This window comes from Lepidochelys kempii, chromosome 19 (assembly GCF_965140285.1).
Source record: "Lepidochelys kempii isolate rLepKem1 chromosome 19, rLepKem1.hap1, whole genome shotgun sequence".
Classification (NCBI taxonomy): domain Eukaryota; kingdom Metazoa; phylum Chordata; order Testudines; family Cheloniidae; genus Lepidochelys; species Lepidochelys kempii.
The window spans coordinates 16,697,982-16,722,225 of NC_136398.1; the positions used below are offsets into that span (position 1 = coordinate 16,697,982).

Sequence of the window (24,244 nt, forward strand, 5' to 3'; positions counted from 1 at the left end):
GCGCAACCCCCCCCCCCATCCCACCCCCATTTAAAGGGCCTTTGAATTCAAGAGCCTCTTGTGTTCCTGTGAACCACCTAAGTTTCTTTAGTACAGCAGTGTCTCCCTTGCTCCATGGTGTCTGTAGCTGAGTTTCATTGACATCGGCCCAATAAGCAGGTCTCTTCCCTGTGTGTCTGAGGAGCATCAGAGCAGCGGGCTGCAGCCCTGAGAACGACGGCCTTCTGTTTGAAGCATGAGTAGGGCTGCAGATTTTTCGTGGTGGTGAAAATGTCACGGATATTGTGAGGTTTGCCCAGGACTTCTCTTTGTGTCCCTGATTTTAATAAACTCACCTCGCAGCAGCAGCTCCTGTTCCTGCGAGCCGGGCCCAGCTTCCCGCTTGGGTTCTGTGACCTGGCATGTGGGGTCACAACGCCGCTCATTAAAATTTGGCCCAGACACCCCTCCGTCATGACAGAGGGGTGTACGTGCCAAACCTGAGTGGCCTGGAGAGGGAGCTGGGTCCAGACTGAGGGACAGAAGCCACAGCTGCAGGTGAGTGTAGGCTCATTCTCCATCACACCCTCTGGGGACAGCACCCAACCCCTCCCGAGCACCTGCCTAGGGTAGGACCCATCCATCCAGGCCCCCCAGAGGCAGGACCCAACTCCCCTCGCCCCGGGCCTCCAACCCCTCAGGGGTAGGTGTATCCTCCTGCCCACTGTCAATGGTGCTCCCATGGCTTTACACTCCATTTCCCCCTAAACCCTTTTACTCCATTTACTATGACAGCTCTGAAATGTCGAGGGCAAGGTGAGAGATCACCAAGAGTGGAGCAAAAAGAACTAGGGAAATCCTAATGTATACTTAGCTGTGTGAGCTAAAGAAGGATATTTTATCCAAATGGTTAGAGGCTGAGCTCTGACAGTTGCTGAGGGTTAGATGACGAGCTCTTTGGGAGCCGTTAGATGTTTTTATGATTGTTTTTCTGTTTCCTTTAGTGAGGCTCTCGGTATCGTGGGCTGGAGGCTCCGTGCAGGGATAAGTGGGAAGAAGCCTTCAGGGATGGCAGATGTCTCGGCGTGCTGGTGGGATTTGGAGATTGTTGTCAGTGGGTCATTTGTATAGACAGTAAATATATTTTAAATATACCTCTACCCCGATATAACGTGACCTGATATAACACGAATTCGTGTAGAACGCGGTAAAGCAGCGCTCTGGGGGGCGGGGCTGCACACTCCGACGGATCAGCGCATCAGCGTGTCTGGCTCTGACATGCTGCTCTGAGCAGCGTGTTAAGGGTGACGGGCCGGGGCCGAGGGATTGGATAAGGGGCAGAGGGTCTCGGGGGGCGGTCAGGTAACAGGGAGCAGGGGGGGTTGGATGGTTCAGAGGTTCTGGGAGTGGGGCAGTCTGGGGACAGGGAACGGGGGCATTGGATAGGGCGTGGGAGTCTCGGGAGGCCTGTCAGGGGGCGGGGGTGTGGATAGGGGTCGGGGCAGTCAGGGGACAGGGAGCCGGGGGGTTGGATAGGGGGTGGAGTCCTGGGGGTGATTAGAGACGGGGGAAGGTCTCTGGAGGGGGCGGTCAGGGGACAAGGAGCGGGGGGGTTGGATGGATCAGGAGTTCTGAGGGGGTCAGACAGGGGGTGGGAAGTGACATTAATAACGGAAATGCTCGAGGCCAAAGCAAGTTCAATATAACGCGGTTTCACCTATAACACAGTAAGATTTTTTGGCTCCCGAGGACCACGTTATATCGGGGTAGAGGTGTACTGAGGGGGAGAAATGATACACCTGTCCCCTTCACCGTGGGGTTTGGCCCGATGGCGCACAGAGCTTCAGTACAATGTGCTAGGTCAACATGACGTTCTCCATTCACAAAGCTTTGCAGAGCTGATGGGACACCACTGACCTCTTCCTGCTGCCCCCCATACCCTTCGTCACCAGAGCAGCTCTTGCAACTGCGTTTAGCATTTCTCTTTTTCCTTCTACTGCCCCTCCCAGCCTGAGCCAGTCTGATTGTCCTGGCCTTGTGCTGAGTCACTTCCCTAAACCAGCAGAGTTCAGTTTGCAGCAGGCTCACAGTGGCCAATACTTTACTGTCAGGCCTGGAAATTTACTCAAATTCAGAAGCTGTCATTGGAAGGTCTAGTAATTGAACCCTCTGGGGAACCCACTCTTCACAAAGGCATCACATGAATTTTAATTAGGGTTGTCAACTTGGTAATATTTCAAAAACAGACACTCCAGTAGGAGTGCCAGAACCTGCCCCGCCTCTTCCCACCCCCACCTACCCGAGGCCCTGCCCTGCCTCCTCCCCCAAGGCTCTGCCCCATCCACTCCTCTTTCCCCCTCTCCCCCATCTCTCGCTGCTTTTCTCCTCCCACCCTGCCTCCCGCTTAGCCAGGGCTGTGAGCTGCAGCCGCCCAACGCAGGTAGGAAGCAGCCCTGGCTGAGTAGGGCTGGTGCCAGTAATGACCGGACATCTCCCCCACCTGCAGTAACCAGACTTCGGGTGTCTGGGCACTAGGCCACCCTCACCCTTGCTGGGATGTGGGCTGAAGTCTTCTGTGTTTGGTGAAGATACCATTTTAATAAGGCCCTGGGTTGAATTTATACCACTGTGAATTCCACTGGTTCCCATGATGTTTTAGAGCAGAAGTAGGCTCATCCTGAGGAATCTGCTAACAATAGGGATGATACTTACTGTACAATGGTTTAAATTCATGTCTGCTCATTTTTAAACTAGCACTCAGGACACCACATTCACGTCTCTATATGTTCACTGGTTGGCTTTGTTAAATTGCCACGAAAGATATTTTCATGGGGCAAAGGTTTAGTGCAAAAGAGTCTAGCTCTATAGGACATGGCTCAAAGCTCTGCCCAGACCGTCGTGAATCACAGCACCCTTGAGGGTAGGTGTGTACATGACATTCACGAGGCCACACAGAAGGCAGGCACGACAGTTAGGATTAGGGGTTCCTAGCGCCACATCCCATGGTAAGGCACTCGACCACTCTACATCTTGTGCACCAGACTCTGATCCCAGTTACACAGGTGTAAATCTATTGGAACTCCACTAGTTTTAGTGGGTCGACACAGGGGTACCAAGGATCAGATTTGGTCTCTCTGTATACACAGAGGACTCAATTCCCCAGGGATCACCGGTTTTTCACCTGTGATATGAGACCCACATCCAGGCAGACAAGTGGCAAGCAGTGATGGGAGGGAGCATTTTAACAATCTCACCTGGATGTTTTTTTGAGAGAATTGTTTAAATAAATCTGATGAGGTTTGTTAATGTGGTTTAAAGTAAAACGCAGCCCCGTTACTCCTAAGCAGGGAAGCTGCTGGTTCCCCCCCTACCAAGGTGGTCTATAGGCAGAGGAAGCACAATGGCTTTTTATCCCCTTGCTGCTGGTGCAGGTTACATTGCCGAAATGGATGCTTTTCTTTCCTTTAAATCTGACTATGCTTTAGGCTTTTGTCCTGCTCTTAAAAGCAGCCTTTCATTCATGCCGAGGCATTCTTTGTTTGGCAGGGGCATTGCCAGAGTTCAGAGTGGGGGGAGCAGGGCCAGAAAAAAAACCCCAGTCTAGGATTTGCTAGTGATAGTCCCAGGGGAAAAGTGTTAGTGCGGCGTTAGCCAGCGGAAGCCTGCTCCAGTGTCAGATTGCTGGAGGTCTCCTTCAGTCTGTTAACTCACTTAGAATAATTGATTAGCTGATGGCTCCTTCAAATCTCCCCCTGCCCTTATACTACCTGCACCTGATTCTTACTCAGATCAAAGCTTGATAGGAGAGGAGACAGTTGCTACTGAAATTTTGGTTGCTTGATACTCTGAAAGCACAAGGATTGTTGTAAACCTTTTCATTATAGTAAATTAAAACTAATGAATCATATTAATTGTGTGAAGCTTTTAAAAACCTGCAAATCAGAAATCCTATTTGTGCAGCAGATAATTGTAGGCTGCAAAGGCCAGAACTGCGAGAGCTCAATTCAGTCATTCAAGGGAATGCTTTCATTAATTATTTCATTCAATCATTCATTGCTCCGATCATACAGGGTTAATAGTAATGTATTGTGAGCAGCACAGTGTGTGAGCTGTTCTAAAGCCATTCAAGGCTGCAAGCTGAAAGGAGTATTCTGATTAGGAAAAGGAACGCGCTAAGCAGACGAGAAGGCTGCATTTGTCTCTGCCTTTGGTCTCATTTTTTAAAAAATACCATTAAACCAAAAACCCTGTTAAAAATCTGCCTTTCACCCAGAGGTCACCTGGGAGAATGCTTAGCAGACGGTTGGAGTGAGTGTCAGCTGGGAGGCCTCTTCTCCCCTCATTAAATCATGTGTCCATGCCTGTTTGTGAATGAGCACTCAGTTCCTGGACACCTGCTAAGCTCAGTGAGGGAAAGGACCTGCCTAGACTCAGGAAAGCACAGGGGTAGGACTCCATTAGCTTTCCGAATGGAATCCTCCTCCATTTGTTGATGTTGGCTGCACCGCTGCTGTCTGGACTGTGTAGCTGTCTGGACGTTATTGCATTATGCAGACAATCCATGTAATTTTAGAATTACAAAAAATATGCAGTCTCCGCTTCCTCCCATTTGTGTTTGTGTAAAGGGGACAGGGGAAGAATGTGTAAAGGTGAAAAGGGGAAGGCTTGGTGTCAGAGCAACTCGGGGGGGGGGGGTTCCTTTGGTAAAAGCAAACAATTCCTGGGCTTTTGCCCAAGTTTAAAGCATTCTGCATCATGACTGAAGAGACCCGAGGCTCAGAAATGCAGAGTCTAGCATCCATGCAAAGGGCTAGAAAATCATGTACGATCCTGTAAGTGCTGGGGGATGGATGGATGGATGGAAGAGGGAAAAGATACAGAGATGTCTTAACACTTGCCTTCACATGAAATTTAAAGATCATAGCTCCATCCCACATCCCAGATTTTCTCACTATCACATAGCTTCCATTGCTGGCAGGGCACTGAGTTGGAAAGAGCGTTCTTTTTTGTAGTGAAAGAGACTGTCTTTCTCTTCTTTTAGAGGGAGATCAGTACAGAACCATTCAAGGGCTTGCCCATCCAAAAGTGATCATTTCCAATTGCAATGAGCTATTCTAGGAAGACTCTCTGCACTCTCTTTGCCATCCGTTTCTAAAACTGGCTGTGTTTCACATGATGGGTTTATTTCTATTTAAGGGACAGGGGAAATAGAGGACTTTTCCCATTGCCATAAAAGGAGACTCTGGGTCTGATCCTCTGCTCTTTCACTCAAATTTTACCTTGGTGTAATTCCACTGAATTCAGTCAAGCAATACAGAGTGGAGAATCAAGCCCATATGCTCTAGGCATCCATTGATATGTGTCACTGCCCAGACACATTGTCATAAAATGCCCTTCCAGCTTTTCCCTTCCCATTCTCTGGCCCGCTGAGTTCAGAGAATCAGATTTCTCTTGTGAAACGTTCTGGCCTTTGGCTGAGTTTGAAGCTTTCTTTCTGCACAGTGGGAACATGTCAGGAGGGCAAGGCAAAATCCACTTGGGGCTCCCCCAAATCTCACTCATTCCGATAGTTCCTGTGTGGCAAATGTGGAATACTCCACCACATAGAAATGGATTAGCTTTACCCTAGCTTTGTACTGCTGACCGTGCTGTGCTCACCGGATACTGTCAGTGCCTATCTATTATTCTGTCACTGCCAGGAAACCAAACAGCCCAGGGCGAGGATTCCTAGGGAGTGGAAGCTAACAGTGGGGTGCACTTTGGCCATCACTGTCTGCCAGTTCTAAGCTTTCCCAAGGCATAAAGTCATTAGAGTAGAGGAAATAACTAACTCCTAGATCTGGCTGTGAAATGTTTTCCCTTTCAGAGCAAGAAATATGCATGGTTCTGACTGGAGCTGGTTGAACTATTCATTTAGAATAATACTTGTTATGAATTTAGCTCCTTTCTGGATTAGCAAATAATCCATAGCCGGATCCTAATTTCAGCTAATTTGTTCATTACCCGTCGTGTCTCACCATGTAACAGTCAGCCTCGTGGTTGTGAGCTGTTCACTTTGACTATTCACTACATATATTGTGTGACAGCTGAAACTTTTTAAATAACAGAAGAGCCAATGATGCATCTGTGCTAAAATGCGTGCCCTTTTTCACAACATCTGACAGTTGCTGAATACTCACAAACAAAAGATCAGACCCCACAACTCACAGTAACCTGAACTGGGGTATTTTATCCATGGATCAGAGCGGCTTCTCATTGTTTGGCCAGCTCTACCTCTGACAACCCACCTGGCGTGGTCAGAAGTGGTCTGGCCTGACCTTTCGCTCTGCTTAGTTCTCCAGGTGCTCTGACTGGCTGGTGGATGGCATCATTAAATAAAATGCTGTTTCAGTTAACATCGATTTGATCAGGTGAGAAATAGGGTGTCCTCATCTGAACCTAGTGGAAAAGGAGTCCAGGAATCCTGCAGTTAGTGAGTTCACACAGGTGTCTGTGAAACTGCTGGGAACTAACCACAGAGAGACCTACTGAAGACAGTCAGCAAACGTGGACTAGCAAAGGGACACTGGTTTTCTTCATGTAGCCTGGCACACAAAGAGGCTGAGAAACTGAGAATGTTAATATTCAAATAGCCAGCTCGAAGAGCTTGCACTAGGAAAATCCTGCTTGGGTTGAGCAATAGTGACATCCAGTGGCTGTTCCTATGGATCTCTTCGAAACCAGCTCACGTCTCCCCTGCCAACATGTTTTACGTCCATGGCCCAGAGATAAAAACATTCTTAGCAGAGGGCAGCAGGGAGTTACCCAACACAGCATCAAACTTGGAAGCACAGTGACACTAAGTCCCAGATTTAGGTACCAGTGGCATTCAGAAGACCCCCCTCAGCTGCCACTGAGCCCTGTAGGTGCCTAAACCTACTTGGAGCCTAAGCTTTTGCAGAGAACGTTCCCCAGGTTGCCTGTGTTTCTGACTCTGGACATGTGCACTGCTGCTTCGCTTTGGGTGCACAGACACCCAAGCTCCTGTGCAATGCATGGACCAGCTGCTGCGTCTAGCTTGCCTGTGAGGCCCAGTATGATAGACATGCACAGAGCATGCCTCACTTCACAAAAAATGGGGGGACAGGGTTTGTGGGGGAGGTGAGGCCCTCCCTCGTAACGTCCGGTGCAGTGGTTAGGGTACTCTTCTGGGATGTGGAAGACCCCTGGTTCAAGTCTCTCCTCTGCCCGATGAGGAAAGGGAATTTGAAGAGGGTTCTGCCGTCTCTCTCATAGCCACTGGACTGTGGGATATGCTGGTGTGGATAAGTGAGAGCAAAAGCAGGCATGAGAGTGACTGTGTAGCCTGGTGGGTAGAGCTCTCACCCTGGAGCCAGTGCTCAGATAACTCTGTGTGTTCAAAGTGGAGCCACTTCAATAGAAGATAGTGACGCTGACACACATGGGAATGTTCCTGGTCAGTTCGTTCTCCCCCAACAACTGGGCTAAATGTTATGAGGAAGGCGGCTGTTACCCCTCTTCCCCCCAGATTCTTGCAAGAAATTCCTGAGGTGCCTGACTCTGGGTGAGGGCTCACAGCTGAGAATACCAAGCCCAGATTTACATGCCAAACTCCCCTCTCATTGGCTAGCATAGGCGGCTCCCTGCCTAGCATGCTGGCGTTGGTGGATCCTATTCTTAGGCACCTGTCTGCCTCCTTTCCTTGTATAGGAAGCCTGAGCACCTAACTCAGGCTTTGTGAATCCTGGTGATTTTCTAAGTGTCTTTGTTCCTTTGTGACTCTAGCCCCATGGCAGTTAGAATGTGCACTTTATCCAGCACCTATCGCACGCTCGGTGCTGTTGATGTATTAATCTCATTTGTATTGGCAGCAACATCTAGGTGTCAGGTTAAGGATCAGAGCCTTATGCTGCTAGGCATTTGACAGAGATGCAGAAACTGCCGCTGCCAGACAGAGCTCACAGTCTTAAGTTATGACTAGAACTGGTCAAAATATGGGAAGGGTAAAATTCACAGAATTTTTTTATGGTTTCCCCTGGTGTTTGTTTGTTTGGGAAGGGGCAGTTTTGATGTCTGAAACGTTGACAGAATTAAAAAAAAATTCACCCACCTCTAGTTATGTCCACATGTGACTAATGGAAGAGACAAACAAAGGGGAGTGGTGACATGAGTGAGATAACCGGAAAAACAAGCATTTGGTAGAGATGTGGCGGATTTCCACCTGCCTAGACACTGCCAGCTGGTAGAGCTTTGCAGGCATCATGGCAGAGAAAAGTCTTGAAGAGGGGCTTAAAGGAAGAGAAAGTGTGGCTTTGTGGCTCTTATCAACGAGCTTTTCCCATTCATAATGGGAGGCCTGGGAGAATGCGTGCAGGTGTTTGAGGGAGCAGCAGATGTGATGGCTGAGTATGCTGGCACAGCAAAGGCTGCAGTCAGTGTTATGCCAAAATAATAGGTCATTGAGCTATGGAGGGGCTAAATTGGGAAGGGGCCTTAAAGCTAAAGGGTTGTGTTTGAGGTGGTGGCGAACAGCCAGCAGAGGGATGCAAATGGTGGGAGGCTGGTTAAAGCAATGAGCCAGAAAGGTGATTTTAGCAGCAGCCTTTGAATGAACTACAGGAGTTACAGACATCAAGGGCCGAGAGGAAGAGGCTGCAGGTATCAGACACAAGATGATAAGGGTCTGGACAACAAAAATATCCTTTTTTCATCTAGTCCACTCAGAGCTCCTTTGAGCACTCGGAGTTTAACACAGAAGTTGATTATTTCAATATATTTGTGTCTATTTTGCATGCTTGATGGATTTTTTTTCCTGTTTTGTTTTTTTCCAGGAACCAGTGAAGACCTATTCCAAGATTCCGAAGGGAGGGAGGGATCCGAGCCTATTGAGGAGCACCAGTTTTCAGACCTAGAGGAATCTGACGATGACGATGACAATGAAGATGATGAAGATGAGGAGGAAGAGGAGAGCCAAGATGAGCCACCTTTAAAGTTTTCAGAAGCAAAACATACCTCCCTTCCAATGCACTCTTTGGGCAGCTCTCCATCTGCTCCAGAGGAATGCACAGGAGCAGCATTGTCTTTAACACAAGATATTGTCTCCAGCATCCAACAAGTAGGCAGGGGCCACCAGACCACTTCCCCAGGGCTGGAAACAAAATGGTCAGCAGACAGTAGCGAAGTTGCTGTTTGCCACAGCTTCTTGAGTCTCCATAGGCCAGCTTTGACCTCCAGTGAACATTTGGCTTCTGCTGAAAGGGAATCTGTCACAAAGCAGCACATGTTCTTAGCTATGGACCTGTCAACCTCAGAAGACACCTCCCCAAGAAAGAAGTGGTCTCCAGGCAAGGACTCTGGTGGTGGTGGCGGCGGCAGCGGCAGCAGGCCAATGCTAGCTAGAAAGCACTTGTTAACCAAAAATGAAACTTCACCGAAACGTTTCTCGCCAACTGGAGAAATGTCTTCACTAAGGTGCCTGTCTCCAGGGAGAGGGATGTCACCGTGTCAGCGCATGTCACCGAGAAGGGAGGCATCTCCACTGAGATGTTTGTCACCAAGGCTTGAGCTGTCACCCGGCAGGCACCCTTCCCCAAGAAGAGAGTTATCCCCAAGAACGTACCTCCCACCAGAGAGGGGGGTCTCCCCTGTGGGGCATTTGTCTCCCAGCAGAGAGATGTCATCAGTCAGATATTTATCACTGAAGAAAATGTTGCCTCCAGCCTGTTCAGAGTCACTTTCTAGATATCCATCCCCAGGGAAAGAGGACTTGCCTTGTAGCAGCAAATCAGCTGCAGATGACCAAGTTCAAAGCTCATTAAAACTCCAGCATGGAATATTAGCTTCAATGCCTCTACCTCACAGGTTCCTTGGCAAAAGTGCAGAGCTGTATGAGTCCAAGTTGGTAAGCTCCAATTCTTCTTCTATGTTCATATTTTCTATTCATCTTTGTAAATCCTTTGATTTTCTTTCATGGATATTGTCTAGTGAAAGATGTCAGATTGACTGATATCCTCTGCTGAGTCACAGGATGGGTGCTACACAGGTAGCAGCAAGTGCGTGTTTTCCACCCCCATCACTTTTCCTCTGCACCCCTTTTCTCTCCCTTCCATTTCTTTTCTCTCCTCTTCCTTCTTCCCCCTTCCGTTTCCTCTCTCTCCCCCTGCTCTTCCCTCACACACCCACGCCGTTTTTTTTTCTTTTGTGTGTTTTTGTTTTTAAAGTTAAGGGTTAATGCCATGCTGTGTGGAGGAATGACTTCTAAAGGATGGGAGGATATTCATTATCTGTGGCTCACTCAGTCCTTGGCCTTTGTGCTGAAGAGGCAACAAGGTGGGAAGGGCACTTAGTGAAGACTGAGGTTGTGGTTTTGTGATAGGGACACTTGTTCTATAGGAATTTGAGACCCACTAACTCATTTCTCAAATGCCATGAATAGCCATGATATTCTAGATATGTTCCGTTTCTACGGACCTGAACCAGATTTGAACCAGTAAAGGCGAAAGTTCTTGTCGCCATTACTAATCCCATCTAGCCTTCCAGCTAGCTCCATTACGTTAGCTGTTGAGAAACATTTATTTGGGCTTCTCATCTCACTCGCTTTCTCAGACCAACTAGGTATTTTCCTCATTGGGTCAAAAAAACAATTAATTCTGCCTTTGCTGGACACATCACATCCTACATGTAAAGGGCGTTAGTGTGTTTCTCCCATACATATAGATTAAAGAGGACACGCGGTTTGTAGAGAAATCTCCCACTTCCACTGTTACTGCCACAGCTCTCCACAGAAAGTCTGTATGTGCCTGGCTCTCATCTGAGGGCTTGTCTACATGGTGGGTTAGTCTGAACTGAAGCGTGCGCAGTAGTGTTGAACCTCACCTGTTGCACACTAACAGGCCATGTAGACCCTGCTGGCTCAGACTGAAAATTCCCTAGTTCGAAACTGTACGATGTTAATGCATGAATAAGCCCTTGTGTGAACAAGACCTAAGTTACACTGGTGTAAATCAGGAGTAACACCACTGAAGTCAGCCAGTGCAGTTACATTGCTGTGAAACTGGTGTGCACCTGTGGAGAGTGTTCTGGGGACAGAGAGCCCTTACAGAACTTCTGCCATAGTACTCTCCTGACAGACAGTGATCCTGTGATTCCTCATAGAAACCATGTAGCCCAGTGTGTGTTTTTCCTTGTCTGTGGTTTTTCCCTATCAGGGATGTGGCACTGATTTCCCTTGGGGTTTGTTTGTTTAATTCTTTTCATTTATAACTTCAAACACTATCCCTGGGTTAGGCCCAGACTTTCACCCACCCTACAGCTATTTCAGTCTACTGTGAAATAATCTTGGTTTTGTTCAATATCTTCATAAATGATCTGGAGGATGGTGTGGATTGCACTCTCAGCAAATTTGCGGATGATACTAAACTAGGAGGAGTGGTAGATATGCTGGAGGGCAGGGATAGGATACAGAGGGACCTAGACAAATTGGAGGATTGGGCCAAAAGAAATCTGATGAGGTTCAACAAGGATAAGTGCAGGGTCCTGCACTTAGGACGGAAGAACCCAATGCACCGCTACAGACTAGGGCCCAAATGGCTCGGCAGCAGTTCTGCAGAAAAGGACCTAGGGGTGACAGTGGACGAGAAGCTGGATATGAGTCAACAGTGTGCCCTTGTTGCCAAGAAGGCCAATGGCATTTTGGGATGTATATGTAGGGGCATTGCCAGCAGATTGAGGGACGTGATCGTTCCCCTCTATTCGACATTGGTGAGGCCTCATCTGGAGTACTGTGTCCAGTTTTGGGCCCCACACTACAAGAAGGATGTGGATAAATTGGAGAGAGTCCAGCGAAGGGCAACAAAAATGATTAGGGGTCTGGAACACATGACTTATGAGGAGAGGCTGAGGGAACTGGCATTGTTTAGTCTGCAGAAGAGAAGAATGAGGGGGGATTTGATAGCTGCTTTCAACTACCTGAGAGGTGGTTCCAAAGAGGATAGCTCTAGACTATTCTCAGTGGTAGAAGAGGACAGGACAAGGAGTAATGGTCTCAAGTTGCAGTGGGGGAGGTTTAGGTTGGATATTAGGAAAAACTTTTTCACTAGGAGGGTGGTGAAACACTGGAATGTGTTAACTAGGGAGGTGGTAAAATCTCCTTCCTTAGAAGTTTTTAAGGTCAGGCTTGACAAAGCCCTGGCTGGGATGATTTAATTGGGGATTGGTCCTGCTTTGAGCAGGGGGTTGGACTAGATGCCCTCCTGAGGTCCCTCCCAACCCTGATATTCTATGATTCTATGATCTCCTGTGATGGATCCTTATGCTGCAGAAAGCAGACATACAATTCAAGTTGCAGTGGGGGAGGTTTAGGTTGGATATTAGGAAAAACTTTTTCTCTAGGAGGATGGTGAAACACTGGAATGCGTTGCCTAGGGAGGTGGTGGAATCTCCTTCCTTAGAAGTTTTTAAGGTCAGGCTTGACAAAGCCCTGGCTGGGATGATTTAATTGGGTATGGGTCCTGCTTTTGAGCAGGGGGTTGGACTAGATGACCTCCTGAGGTCCCTTCCAACCCTGATATTCTATGATTCTATGAATTATTATATAAATTGTACACACACCCCGAATGTGACACTGAATTCTAAACCTCCCTGTCTCTCTGTTTGCAAGTTCATGATAACCCTTGAAAATTTTAGAATCCCGTACAGCAGAGGTAGCTCTCCAGCCTAAGCAAATTGACAAACCAGATTCCCAGACTGTAATGACATAACTGACTATGTCATTAATGATGCTTTTGGCAAACAAGGAGGTAAATAATCCAGTCCCTTTGAAGAATGGTTATAATCAGAAAAGTGACCTCTTCTTAGTCCATTTGTCTGCTCTTTGGGTAGCCCCTAGTCTCCTCTGTTCATTTTACTGACACAGAGAAGTTTTCGCTCCCGCTAGACTTACAGCACCAGAGCAGCTATGAGAGATGGAGCTGGAGCCTATTCTGCTTCACCCATCATCACTGAGATTGTCAGCTGAGTTTTCACCGCAGAATCTTTATTCCTGATGACGATGCAGGAGGCAAAAGATCAGAGCTGGATTTTCCAACCCAAGGTGGTGTTTGCAGGGACAGCAATTAGAAAAACAGATTCTTGAGTTATAAAGGAATAGCATTTGATCTGGAGTCCCTGAGGAAGAGTAACCAGGGACCTCTATTGTGTCATTTCTCCCCATGTTATGGTGACAATATTTTTTATTGGAGTCCAGCTTGGAGGCCCTGGAAAGCTTATGCTCAAATACATTTGTTAGTCTCTAAGGTGCCACAAGTCCTCCTTTTCTTTTTGCAGATACAGACTAACACGGCTGCTACTCTGAAACCTGGAAACAATCAGTGTCCATTGTGTTAGGTTCTGAACAACCATATACCAAGCCGTGGTCCTTGCCCTGAAAGGCTTCCATTAAGAGTGCTCTGCTGTTTGCTGGGTAGACAGAGGCTGGAATTGCTGCCTAAATGTCATTCAACCTTCTCTGAAATCCAAAGAGTTTCCCCATATGTAGGACTTCAGATATGGGGAGTAGATGCAAAGGAACATAAACCAAGGGCCCTTCCACTTAAGTCCTTTTGCCGCACAGACTGGGCCAAGATACTAAAGCAACTAGTTTCGAAATGTCGTCTGCTGGTGTCTGATATCCATACCCTTGCTTTGGTATGTTTATTTTTAGGGATAAAGAAGCGAGAGTGGAGGCTGTAGGGCAGGAGCATCCATCCTGAGGGAACAGATGCTGCACAAAGCCTCAGAGCAGAGCATTTCTCCATGGCCTACAGCTAGCACTGTGGCTGTTTCCTGCCCTGTCTGAATTTTTGGACGGTCATGCTGTGGAGTATGCAGCAGCGCAGTGCTGCAGAAAGACAGTTCTTCCAGGCAGAGCTATTAAATAGGGAAGCATTACAATCGTATCAGTGAGATACACTGACCCAGCCTGTAGGGTCACAATATAAAGCACAAAAAGAACAGGAGGACTTGTGGCACCTTAGAGACTAACCAATTTATTTGAGCATAAGCTTTCGTGAGCTACAGCTCACTTCATCGGATGCATAAAGTGGAAAATGCAGTGAGGATGTTTTATACACACAGACCATGAAAAAATGGGTGTTTATCACTTCAAAAGGTTTTCTCTCCCCCCACCCCACTCTTCTGTTGGTAATAGCTTATCTAAAGTGATCACTCTCCTTACAATGTGTATGATAACCAAGGTGGGCCATTTCCAGCACAAATCCAGGGTTTAACAAGAACGTCTGAAGAACCGGGAGGGGGGGGGACGACCAAGGGGAAATAGGTTCCCTTGCATAATGACTTAGCCACTCCCAGTCTCTATTCAAGCCTAAGTTAATTGTATCAAATTTGCAAATGAATTCCAATTCAGCAGTCTCTCGCTGGAGTCTGGTTTTGAAGTTTTTCTGTTGTAATATTGCAACTTCATGTCTGTAATCGCGTGACCAGAGAGATTGAAGTGTTCTCCGACTGGTTTATGAATGTTATAATTCTTGACATCTGATTTGTGTCCATTTATTCTTTTACGTAGAGACTGTCCAGTTTGACCAATGTACATGGCAGAGGGGCATTGCTGGCACATGATGGCATATATCACATTGGTGGATGTGCAGGTGAACGAGCCTCTGATAGTGTGGCTGATGTTATTAGGCCCTGTGATGGTGTCCCCTGAATAGATATGTGGGCACAGTTGGCAACGAGCTTTGTTGCAAGGATAGGTTCCTGGGTTAGTGGTTCTGTTGTGTGGTATGTGGTTGCTGGTGAGTATTTGCTTCAGGTTGGGGGGCTGTCTGTAGGCAAGGACTGGCCTGTCTCCCAAGATCTGTGAGAGTGATGGGTCGTCCTTCATAATAGGTTGTAAGTCCTTGATCATGCATTGGAGAGGTTTTAGTTGGGGGCTGAAGGTGATGGCTAGTGGCGTTCTGTTATTTTCTTTGTTAGGCCTGTCCTGTAGTAGGTGACTTCTGGGTACTCTTCTGGCTCTGTTAATCTGTTTCTTCACTTCAGCAGGTGGGTATTGTAGTTGTAAGAATGCTTGATAGAGATCTTGTAGGTGTTTGTCTCTGTCTGAGGGGTTGGAGCAAATGCGGTTGTATCGTAGAGCTTGGCTGTAGACAATGGACCGTGTGGTGTGGTCTGGGTGAAAGCTGGAGGCATGTAGGTAGGAATAGCAGTCAGTAGGTTTCCGGTATAGGGTGGTGTTTATATGACCATCACTTATTAGCACCATAGTGTCCAGGAAGTGGATCTCTTGTGTGGACTGGTCCAGGCTGAGGTTGATGGTGGGATGGAAAGCACAGTATAGCATGGCCTGATTTCAGTTACGAAAACATCGTCTCCCTGGTGGTTGGTGACCTCAGTAGTGAGCTGCCCGTCTCAGGTCACCTACAGTCTGAGATCCCAGGTGTGACTGTGACACTTAGAAATAATGGTAAGTGAAGGTTCAGTGAGTGCTCTAATCTTTATGAAGGAAGGAAGTACTCTTATAATCATAGGAAGTGATATAAAAACCATTTTAGACCAGCCAGTGCAAGATTAGATCAGCCTATTTAAACAGGGTGAAATTCTCCCCAGTGCAAAGGCTTTGTACAAGGTCCTACACAGACACCACTTAAACCCTTAAAGTAGGGCTTAATTGAAGCATAAATTGTGTGTAAAACCACTTCCCCTCTCATTGGCTGTTGCACAGACCACCTCCTCCTTCTCTTTGTGTTCTCCTAGGAGACATCTACGCAGCAAAGAAAACCGCTTGGCTGCTCCCTGCCAGCTGACTCATGTTCACAGGGCTTGGGCTGCAGATCTGTTTCATTGCTGTGTAGACTTTCTGGAGCCTGGGCTCTAGGACCCTGCAAGAGTCCCAGCCGGAGCTCTGGGAGCTCCAGTCAGCTGGCATGGGCCAGCATCTGGTTTTTCATTGTTGTGTAAACAGATCCCTAATCACCTAGTGCACCTCTGTCAATAGCTTGCATTGGAGAAGGGATATTAGGGAAGAGTTTGGGTTTTTAACTGCCTGCAGTATGGTAAATATTTTGTCCATTTACACTGACTGCTTTTGCTATCACTTTCCCTTTTGTCTCCAATCTCTTCTCATAGAACCAGCATCAGGGGAGTAGCTGGTTCTCTACAGACCATAACTGGGAGCATGGGTCCTGCAGTATACTCTCAAATTCTGTGTTCAGCCCAATTTTAAGGATCATCTGTTGAGAATTCCACCACTTCCTCTTGGGGGTCCTGTGTGGTGGTTAGCTGTAATAATCCCCTTGGTAACCCATTTCTGTGTAACCCACATTTCTGGACATGACATAGGTCAGAAAACTATGTGAAACCTAGAGACAGAGTGAAGAACAGGCAAAAAATAACTTGATAGAGTCATGCAAATTAGTTCCTATAAAACAAGAACTGATCCTGTCCATCCCTGAGAACTCAAACTCAGTCCAAAACGCAGCTTTGTACTTAGAAATTGTTAGGGTTTAAGGTTTCTTTTTAAAAAAATGTCACTCTACTGCTCTTCACTGTGCCAGGCAAAAGCAGAAGAACTAGAATATAGGAAGAATAGTCTTTCTTGTGGTGGTCTTGATCTGTTTCAAACTCATGGGGGAGCTTTGGGAAAGATTCTTACATAGAGAGAGCCTGAATCAAAACCCTAGATCTGTACCCCACCAGCCTTTGTAAATGGTTGAGTCCAGAACCAAATTTCATGGCTCAGGCCGCTCTCTATTCTGAACAGAACCTGCATATCTTCTGAGGTTTGCGCACCCCTTTACATTCCAATAGAACGTTAATAAAGCCAGTCAGTGGTTGTTCGTGCTGTGGAGTGATGATCCTAGGAGCTATAACCCTCACTCACTCAGCTCTTTTTTCTCTCTTAAATGCAGAAGATAGAACCTCGAAGCCCAGCATGTTCACCTGGCATCACACAGCCTGTCTGCTCCAAACCCTTGCAAGCATCCCATGAACTACATGTCCATGCTCCGAGCCGAGGGGAAGAGAATGTCTTCAGCCATCTTCCGCTGCATTCACAGCAGCTAACAAGGACTCCATATCCTATGATTCCCATTGGGGGCATCCAGATGGTCCAGGCCAGGCCAAGTACCCATCCCAGTTTGATGCCCGATTCAGTTGTGTCCCTGCAAGCAGGATATTTTTCACCTGGTGGCAATGGCAGCAGCAGCTTTACAGAATCCAGCCAGGCTGAGGAAAGGGGCAAGGAACCACAGGTCCCACAAGAATCTTCATCCATATCCCTAGCTGCGAAGGTTTCTAAATACACACTGTCCCCACAGCTTAAAGGCAGCGGCTACTTAGAAGAGAAAATGAGGACTAGTGAGCATCAGCAAAAGACAGAACAGGAGGAATACAGGGTAAAAAAGTATGGTGAGCCCAGCCACTCAGCGCAAGAAGGCTGCTCAGCTCCCACCGACTGTCCGAGCACAAATTATGAGCACTCTCCAAAGCCTTCAACAAGCGGGGAAGAACCCTTGAAAAAAACGGGCAAGAAGCAATGTGGCAGCTCAAGCACTTACTTTGAATCATCCTGCACTTTCATCTCAGATTTCCCCGCACAGACGTTGGACAGAAGCAGCAGCACCGGCTGCTTGTCGGAGCCCTCATTGAGCCATTCACACTCCCACCAGTTCTCCGTTAGGAGAAGGAACCTCTCGGGAGAGCCAAGTCACCAAGGGGGAGCCCATAGGAAGAGCAGCCCGCACTTAGAACTCACACGGTTCAGTCAAGCTCAAAGGCAGGTGGATGAGAATACAGGAAGTACTTAAGTCTCCATTTATCTCTTCCACCTCTAGGCTTCCTATGTAAATCAACAGACATTTTCAACACTATTTCCTTTACTATAATCATCGCTATACAAAGCACTCTAGTGTATGACCAAACCCATGGAAGATTCTTGGTTTTCTTTGTCCCAGTCTGGTATTATCTCCACATGTATGCAGTTACTTGTGCCTTTTTCTCTACCTTTTGTTGCTTGAAATGTACAAAAATGTTTGAGGCTGTGAATATTTTTTTAGAGTTTTTTGGAAAGGGGTTTGTTAGACCTTGTCTTTTTTGCCATTTAGGTGTGTGTTCATATATGCTCGAGAGATGCAGAAAGGAAAAGGTTAAGCATTTTAAGGGGGAAGAAGATGCACTGAAAACAAAAACAAAAAATCTTTTTTAATATTGATTAAATGATTAAAAAAACAAACCCTTTCTCCTGTGTACAGAAGTTTATGATTCATATTTATTACCTGCTTTATTTAATTCTTGGCAAAGTGCTTTTTTTTTGTTGTTGCATCACTCTGGTTGCCTATCTTTGTGCTTTAAACAGTTGCGACTGCTTTACATTTGAAAATGTGTTTACCCTGAATTGTAAATGAAACTAGCACTTATTTTAGAATGGAAGGCCCATTAGCAATGAATGCAAACATCACTCCAAAAAGAAAAAAAAATCTCAACGCACCTCCCTTCTGCAGAACCCATAAAAGCACTTTTTTTAAAAGCGACAAAAGGGTTCTTCAAATATTTAACTGCAAGAAAACAAGGAGGTATCGAATGTAGAACCAGTTCTGGGAATGGCGTTTCACGGTTTGTAAAAGAGCCATTCTTAGGCGTGCTTTAATAGTGACATTCCAGGACTGGCTGCTCTTACAGGGCACAGTCTGCTAGTGGTCCTGCCTGTGTCACCCCGATGCCCCGTTTTCTGGGGTTTCAAAGCCCCCTGTCACCATTCGCTCCTGGGTTCAAAATGAAAATAAAGTCTCAGCCTTGCAAACAACTTTTGGCCATACCTTTATTTATATTTCTACAGCCCCTGCCTTCCCAAACAATTCCCATGCGGCCCTTTTTAAGGAAAAAGTTATAGGGATGCAATGAAGAGCTCATGTGCTCTTTTATTTGCACACCTATGGCTTTGTAACCCACATCTGGCTCCATGGCATATTTTATTTTATTTACTTATTTAAATGAAATGTTGCAAACACCTAGCCTCCATTGTGTGGAGGGGACTTTTGGGTATTTCATAAACAGAGGTTCTGATGACTGAGTGGATAATGTATGAAAATTGGCCTGTTATGCATGCATAGTAACTGTTTTCATAGCATATTTTTAAATATGACCATCTCTAGCAGAGCGTTGGCCTCTACTGCCAATAGATGTGATACCAAATATGGAGAGATGTGATGGAGCCATTCTGCTCTGTTGTGTTAACACACTTTTTAAAATACACACGTTCAGTACATGTTTCCCCTAATAGACAGCAGGCTCTTTACTGCTTCAGAGGGCTTTACAATCAATGGAATCTGTACAAACACATTTTTAAAAGAAAACAAACAAACAAAAAGATAGAAATATTTAACCAATGGGCCATTTCTTTCTTCTTTCAGAGCTGTTCCAGTTTATCGGGTACATAATACACTTTTTAAAATAATAATAATAATAATAAATCAAATATAATCCTGAATGAGGACATATTACCTTGCCAGACTTGATGAGCTATGAACTGCTCCTGACTGATGGGTGAATAATATGGGGTGTTTTAAATAAACTTCTGTGATATTTTTTCTTTTGGTATAAAGGGAATTAAGTTCTAAAGAAGATCCAATGGAAATAACATTAAGATTGTGACACCAACTAAACCAGTGTCCAGATTTCAGAGTTCACTGGACCCCACCTCCTCATTCCTGACTAGCACTTTTACCTAGTTTTCCTTTCCCCGGATCCACGCACAGCATAACTCTGACCCCCTCAATCCTCCAGTCAGACCCAAGCAGATTTCACTGCAGGATTGTGGCTCATGGCCCAACTCAGCAAACCACCTCTGTTCAGGAAAACATGGTTACGTCCCATTCATTTTAATGGGAATTAAGCACATGTTTAAATGCTGTGATGAGCAGCGGTGGACTATGGAATCAGGGCCTGGGCGTGAGCATCATTTGAACCCATCCCTTCCCTCCATAATGAGTACAGCTTTGAATTTCCTGGCTATGGCTGGTTCTCTCTTTTCTTTCCCCTTGTCACATTCTTAACATTATTTCAAGGTAGCTTTATGTATTTAATTGTTTTTTTATAATTGAAATTGTACATAAAGAGAAATAATGCAGTGGTTGTACACAGCACCTGGTTACATTGAGTGCATATGACGTTAACTTTGGGCTAGATCAAATTTGCGTGGCTTTATTTTCTAACCATATTTTAACCCTTGACATGTCAGCACATTGGAAAGAGCTTGGTTTTTTTCCTGTCACTTCTGAGGGAAAACCACAATTCCCGCAGTGTTAAGGTGCACCCATATCCTGCCAAGCTTTGGTCCCATTCACATAACATGCCAGTCATGTGCAGGAGTAATCTGTACTCTCTGTGGGTGAATGTGCATGTATGAACGCAGGCACCACTGTAAACTCTGTGGGAGTACAGGCAGAAATTCCCAGCCCTCAGGCCTGGCCTGGATTCCCATTGTGACAAATCTCCTGTAGTTTTCGGGGAGAAGCTAGGATTGGGTGGAATTCTGCCTCATGGCGCCCTCTACTGTGTTCAGCAGGTACCTATGGCAGGTCAGAATTAGCCACATAGGATTAGAAAAAGAAAAACAGCATTGATATGTATGAGCAAAATGATCATGTTAGTTTGACTCCAAGGGAAACAGTGCCCCCCACTAAAGCATGATGGTCTCTTGGTCTGAGCACAGGCTTAGAGGACAGGAATACCCAAACGCTAAGCCCAGCTCTGCCATTAAATCACAGTGTGACCTTGAGCAAATCACTCAACTCCTCTGGATCATATTCTGACAAGGTTTAAACTGGTGCAACGCCATTTATTTAAGTGGATTTTCACCTGTTTACATCAGGTGCCAGTCCTGTAAACATTTATTACCGAGCATTGCACTGTTTAACCTTGTGCACTCCTTGGCTTAGTCACAGGCGTACGTGCTATGCTCGCTAGTAAGTGTTTGCAGTTTTGAACTCTTACTGTGGCTCTTTGTGTCTATTCCTCCATTTGTAAATAGGGGAGAATAAATCCTGATTTACCTTCCGAAGGTTTGGAGGGGAGGAATCAGTTAATATGTGCACAAGCACTTTGTATCCCATGCTACAAAAGAGATGAATAATACAAATAACAAGTTAAAAAACAGGTGGAAAAAATAATTTTTTGAAAAGTTCCAGAATTTCATCTATGCCAGAGGTTCCTGGCTGTGGTCCAGGAAGCACCAGTGATCTGTGGAGTGCTGGATGTTGACCTACAGAGAGCTGACTTTTCATGTGGATCCAGTTATCCTTTTATCTAGCTGCTGAATGTTCCCCTAATGTTCCCTTTCCATGTAAGCCATTGCTGGGGGTGCTACTCAATGGCAAACGGGTATGGATGTGTCCATGAGAGAATCTGTCAGTGAAAGACCCACCTTATGAAACAATTTGACTCTCCCTGTTCTCAGTGGACTCAGTCATGCAAAGTGTTGAGCACTCTGCCTTGATCCAATAAAGCAAAGCACTTAAGCATGTGCTTAATGTTAAGCATGCGCATAGTCATATTTACTTCAGTGTGCTTAAAGTTAAAGGACATATTGAACTTCTTTCCTGGATCAGGGATGGAGTGCTCAGCGTCTTTCAGGATTGAGCCCTATCAGTGTCTGTTCCCAGACACATCCTGCAGCCTTGCAGCAGATCATTGTCAGCCCAAATTATTTACAAGTTGTCAGTTTCTTGCTAGATACCCAAGAAGTACAACAGGAAACTCTTAAACCTAGTGATGCAGTAGCTGTGGCTTTATTGGTTATGACTGGGGGATGTGTTTCATCACCTGTTATTACAGGGCAACATTTTCAGACATGGGTCATTGAAGTTAGGCTCCTAAAGCCATAGTTAGACACCTAGGTAAAAGGGATCTGCTATTCGGCAATGCTGAGCGCTCATAAATCCTGCTGAAATCAACAGGAGTTGCAGGTATTCAGCAGCTCTAGTAATCAGACCACCTCTACTGAGGTGCCAAATCTGGGTGTAGGAGAAGATTGTCACAGACTCAAATAGTAGTTAGGCCTCATAATGTCCACTAAAAGTTAATAGGAGTAAAGGTCCTGATCCTCAAAGGTATTTTGGGGCCTAACTCCCATTAATTTCAATGAGAGTTTGACCCAGATCCTCAAAGGTATTTTAGCATCTCAGAGCCCTACTTGCCTTTGACTTTCCTGCCAGAGGAGCCAAATTTTAGGCATCAAGACTCGATAATTTGGTCATATATTTGTATTTAATTTCCCTCTACCCCTTCTTGAAAAGCCGCCAAAAATTAGTTTTAATTAATTCCTTTTGTCCCTTCTAATTTGTTTTTCCTTTTGATCCTCAAAAATAGTATCTAAACAAAATACATTGACACACAAAACTGTGTAATTATAAATATTTTTACTCGAATTGTGTGTACAATTTGATCTAGCCCTTTTACTTGTTCTTACACCATTCTTTTTCATTTCCTGACTTGGTTTCATCATGTGTTTCTTCTTTTTAAAAAAAATTTCCATCTATTGCACAGTATTTACAAATAAAAATATTGTAAATTATTTACACACACACACACACAAAGAATCAGTCCTGATGGCATAAAACCAATTTGTTTTCATTACTGAACTATGATGGCACTTAAGATCACTTTAGTAAATGTAATGTAAAAAATAATAATAATGTGTACGCAAATTTAATATACATGGTCTCATGTAAGATACATATTTGCCTTTTTTTCTAAAAGATGTATGTATTCTGTAAGTGGAATAGTCTGTAGAAAGTTTCTATATGTTCTTAAAAATGGCAATACATTCCAAAAAAGGTACTGTAAATATGTACAGTGTACAATGTAATTTGGTAGTTTTGCCTGTAATTTTATTTTAACTCCAGTTTCTACATTTGCATCTTGCAATGTCTGTATGGTTATATCAGTGCAAAAAAAAAACAAAAAAAAACGGGGAAAAAATGCAGGTAAAAAGCACAGAGTCTGATGTAAAAAGTGAGAAGAAAAAACAAAAGGAAAAAATACTCAGTATTTGATGTTTGTGACCCTTGTTGTAAATGACATCTGTACTGTGAATGAGACGTTTTTACGAGTATGCTATTGCCTTTACTACCGCTCGAGGCTGTCCGCTCAGTCTGAGCATATTTTTAAAAAAATAGCATGTTGGAATAAATTTTAAAGTCCCAACATATCACTACTTACGTGACTGGCAGTTCTTAATTTTTTGCTTTTATCCATTCATAGACTTGGGCTTCAGAATCACGGAGCCAAATTCTGGATAAAGGGCCGTGCATTGCCGTACACGCAGGCCAAAGAGATTGCCACTGAAAACCCCACAGCAGCTAGCCCGCTGAGGCAGAGCAACTTCGCAGTTGTCTTTTCCAGTGTTTCCCACTCAAAATGGAGGACACGCTGCAGCGTGGTAAATGCTAGGGTGAAATCCGGACCCTATGGGAGTTAATGGCAAATTCAGTGGGGCCAGGATTTCACTCTATTTCAGTGGGAGCCATAGACTGAACAGGATAAACTCCACATGAATATTTATTGGCTTTGATTTTTAAAATGTGTCCATCCAATGCTCTAGGGGCCTTTGGAAATAGTACAGATTTTTTTTAACTTAAGTAAATTATTTCCCCCCTCCAAAAACATACACGTTGTTCGGAGCCCATCAATCAGCCGCAAGTTTCTCACCCACCCACCCAATATTTCCTTCTTCAGAAAAAAAAGCCTGTAACTTGTCTGTCACAGCCCTTGGGCACAGCCTGTTCCCACGAGGGAGAATTTAAGCAGGGGGCTGCATCTGCTAGAACCTAATGCCTGCTCCTGCTGACTTCAGAGGTACGTCTACGTGCAGGCCTTGCCCCGTGAGGCCCTTTGTTGGCGCTGTTGCTGAGGGCTCTGCAGAGCAGACTCTCCAGAGGAACCCAACCAGGGCATGCAGCTTCCACCGTAGAGGCCTACTCTCCCCTCCACCCCCAGTTCAGTTGCTGGTGAGACTGTGCATAGCACAAGAAAATCACCACGTTCCCCCTTGCCAAGGCTGGATTGATTCCCACAGATCCTTGCCAAAGGCTTTGTTTAAGCCTCTGTGTAACCCATCTGTGGGAAACTGTTTCACAGTCAGATCGGCTGTTTGCTTCAGAACTCCTCCTTGACGTCCCATCGCTCATTTTTATGTCGTCACACGGAGTCAGTGCTCCTCAGACCACCCCAGACAGGCTTTCCCCCTCCTGGGCTTTGCTGCCCTTCTGCTCTT

At 45.6% G+C, this 24,244-nt stretch overlaps 1 protein-coding gene across 6 annotated transcripts in view; it reads left to right on the top strand.

Moving 5' to 3' along the window:
* Nucleotides 1–23,177, top strand: part of HIVEP3 (HIVEP zinc finger 3) — a 493,156-nt gene extending 469,979 nt beyond the window's left edge. For all 6 annotated transcript variants that reach the window (XM_078849452.1, XM_078849453.1, XM_078849451.1 and 3 more), the window contains 2 exons: nucleotides 8,811–9,880; nucleotides 16,884–23,177. In XM_078849452.1, the coding sequence (XP_078705578.1) occupies nucleotides 8,811–9,880; nucleotides 16,884–17,780 (1,967 nt within the window). In that variant the 3' untranslated portion in view covers nucleotides 17,781–23,177. The remainder of the gene's footprint in view (nucleotides 1–8,810; nucleotides 9,881–16,883) is intronic.
* Nucleotides 23,178–24,244: the final 1,067 nt, after the last annotated feature.